The sequence below is a fragment of the Hibiscus syriacus genome, unplaced genomic scaffold (assembly GCF_006381635.1).
Source record: "Hibiscus syriacus cultivar Baekdansim isolate YM2019G1 unplaced genomic scaffold, ASM638163v2 tig00110762_pilon, whole genome shotgun sequence".
In the NCBI taxonomy this organism is placed as follows: domain Eukaryota; kingdom Viridiplantae; phylum Streptophyta; class Magnoliopsida; order Malvales; family Malvaceae; genus Hibiscus; species Hibiscus syriacus.
The window spans coordinates 61,196-63,305 of NW_024062850.1; the positions used below are offsets into that span (position 1 = coordinate 61,196).

The window sequence follows — 2,110 nt, forward strand, 5'->3', positions numbered from 1 at the left end:
AAGTAAAACACCTCCCTAAAAATACGTCTTTCACCCCTCAACAGAAGGGACCGGTTCGAGAAATATATAATATATTAAAATTAGAGAAATTCGATTAAAGAGTGTAGTCAAATCGCCTAATTTTCAAGCTTATATACAGAAATGTGACACATGGGTGGCTGAATTTGTCCTTGGCGTTGCGTCACCCGTACCCTGACAGTAACTTTTAAGCTTTAAAAAAGAAAATAAATTAAATAATCAAGGTGTCCATTTATTTGAAATGAAGAAAAGTCCCAATCTACCCTTCATGAACTGCTTAAAATGCCGTGCCATCCAGTCGAGTCAAAATGGTCCACTGTAACTGATTTCCAGTTCAAACTTCCTTTCCTCTTTCTTAAACAATAAGGATGATCCCATAATCATCTCTTTAATGGTATTTCGTTGAAGTTTCCATATAAAATTTATTCCTGTGTGTTTGACAACAATGCCCGAGGTTGAAGACAATAGCAGTTACAGCACGATCAGTGAGTCGGCGGTGATCTCATCGGCGAACACCCTGTCCGGGAAATACGAGATCGGGAAGTTGCTGGGATGCGGGGCGTTTGCGAAGGTTTTCCACGCTCGGAACGTGAGGACGGGGCAGAGCGTGGCGATCAAAGCCGTGAGCAAGCAGAAAGTTCTGAAAGGCGGGTTCGTGGAGCAGGTTAAGAGGGAGATCGTTATCATGCGCCGGTTGCACCATCCCAACATCGTCAAGCTCATCGAGGTGTTGGCTACGAAAACCAAGGTTTATTTCGTCATGGAATTCGCCAAAGGCGGGGAGTTGTTCACGCGGATAGCCAAAGGACGTTTCAGTGAAGATCTCACCCGTCGGTATTTCCAGCAGCTGATTTCGGCCGTCGGATATTGTCACTCGAGGGGAGTGTTCCACCGCGATTTGAAACCGGAAAATCTCCTTCTCGACGAGAACTACAATCTAAAAATAACGGATTTCGGACTCAGTGCGGTGAAGGAACAGATACGACCCGATGGTCTCCTCCATACTTTATGTGGAACACCGGCTTACGTGGCGCCGGAGATTCTGGCGAAGAAAGGGTACGACGGCGCCAAAGTCGATGTGTGGTCATGTGGCATCATTTTGTATGTTCTGCACGCCGGTTATTTACCGTTCAACGATCCCAATCTGATGGTGATGTACCATCGAATCTATAAAGGCGAATTCCGGTTCCCGAAATGGACGTCTGTCGATCTCCGGCGATTCATATGCCGGCTTCTCGATCCGAATCCAGATACGAGGATCACCGTGGATGAAATCATCAACGACCCTTGGTTCAAGAAAGGTTACAAAGAAATCAAATTCCACGACGAAGATTTTGAATTCAAAGAAGAATCCCAGGGCAAGAAATTCTTAAACGCCTTCGACATAATCTCATTTTCATCGGGTTTCGACCTCTCCGTCTTGTTCGACGAGGCCGAACCTTCTGTGCGGAGAGATCGGTTTATATCGGAGGAGAGACCGGAGAAAATCATTGAGAGAATCGAGGATGAGGTCGGTAGAACGGGTAACGTGAAAGTGAAGAAGAAGAGAGAGAATGCGATAAGGTTGGAAGGGCATAATGGTAATTTTGTCATCGCAGTCGATATCCATCCGTTGACGGAACAACTGGCGATGGTGGAGGTGCAGCGCCGCGATTTTAACGTCGGCACAAGCGATGAAATTTGGGAAGATAAGTTATGGCCAAAACTTTCCGATTTGGTATATAAAAGGTAAGCAAGGCAACGTGTTTCTGGGTAATTTAATGTAGATGATAATTTATGTGTAAAGTCATTGCCGTGAATCTTAGAACAGGCGGTTGTAGTACATACACATGTACACAACCAGCCAAGAAAGAAGAAAAAAAAACCGAGAATCTCCGTCCGTTTTGTCTTGATGGTTCGACAAATCGGAACTGACCCAATTCACGGACCGGGTTCCTGTATTATGCTTTTTCCCGGATTTAAACTTTAATTTTAATTGCTATAGTTTTTCGTAATTATTATGTATTTATTCTTGAAAACCGACTACCTACCTGTTAGTCATTTTCATTTTCCTCTTATATAACTTGTTTATTTTCTTTATTAACGGAGAATG

General features: G+C 43.9%; 1 protein-coding gene across 1 annotated transcript; it reads left to right on the top strand.

Moving 5' to 3' along the window:
• The first annotated feature begins 346 nt into the window (after window positions 1-346).
• On the top strand, window positions 347-1,909 carry LOC120139579 (CBL-interacting serine/threonine-protein kinase 14-like). Its single transcript, XM_039154749.1, has one exon. The coding sequence runs from the start codon at window positions 464-466 to the stop codon at window positions 1,748-1,750; it is 1,287 nt and encodes a 428-aa protein (XP_039010680.1). The 5' UTR covers window positions 347-463; the 3' UTR covers window positions 1,751-1,909.
• Window positions 1,910-2,110: the final 201 nt, after the last annotated feature.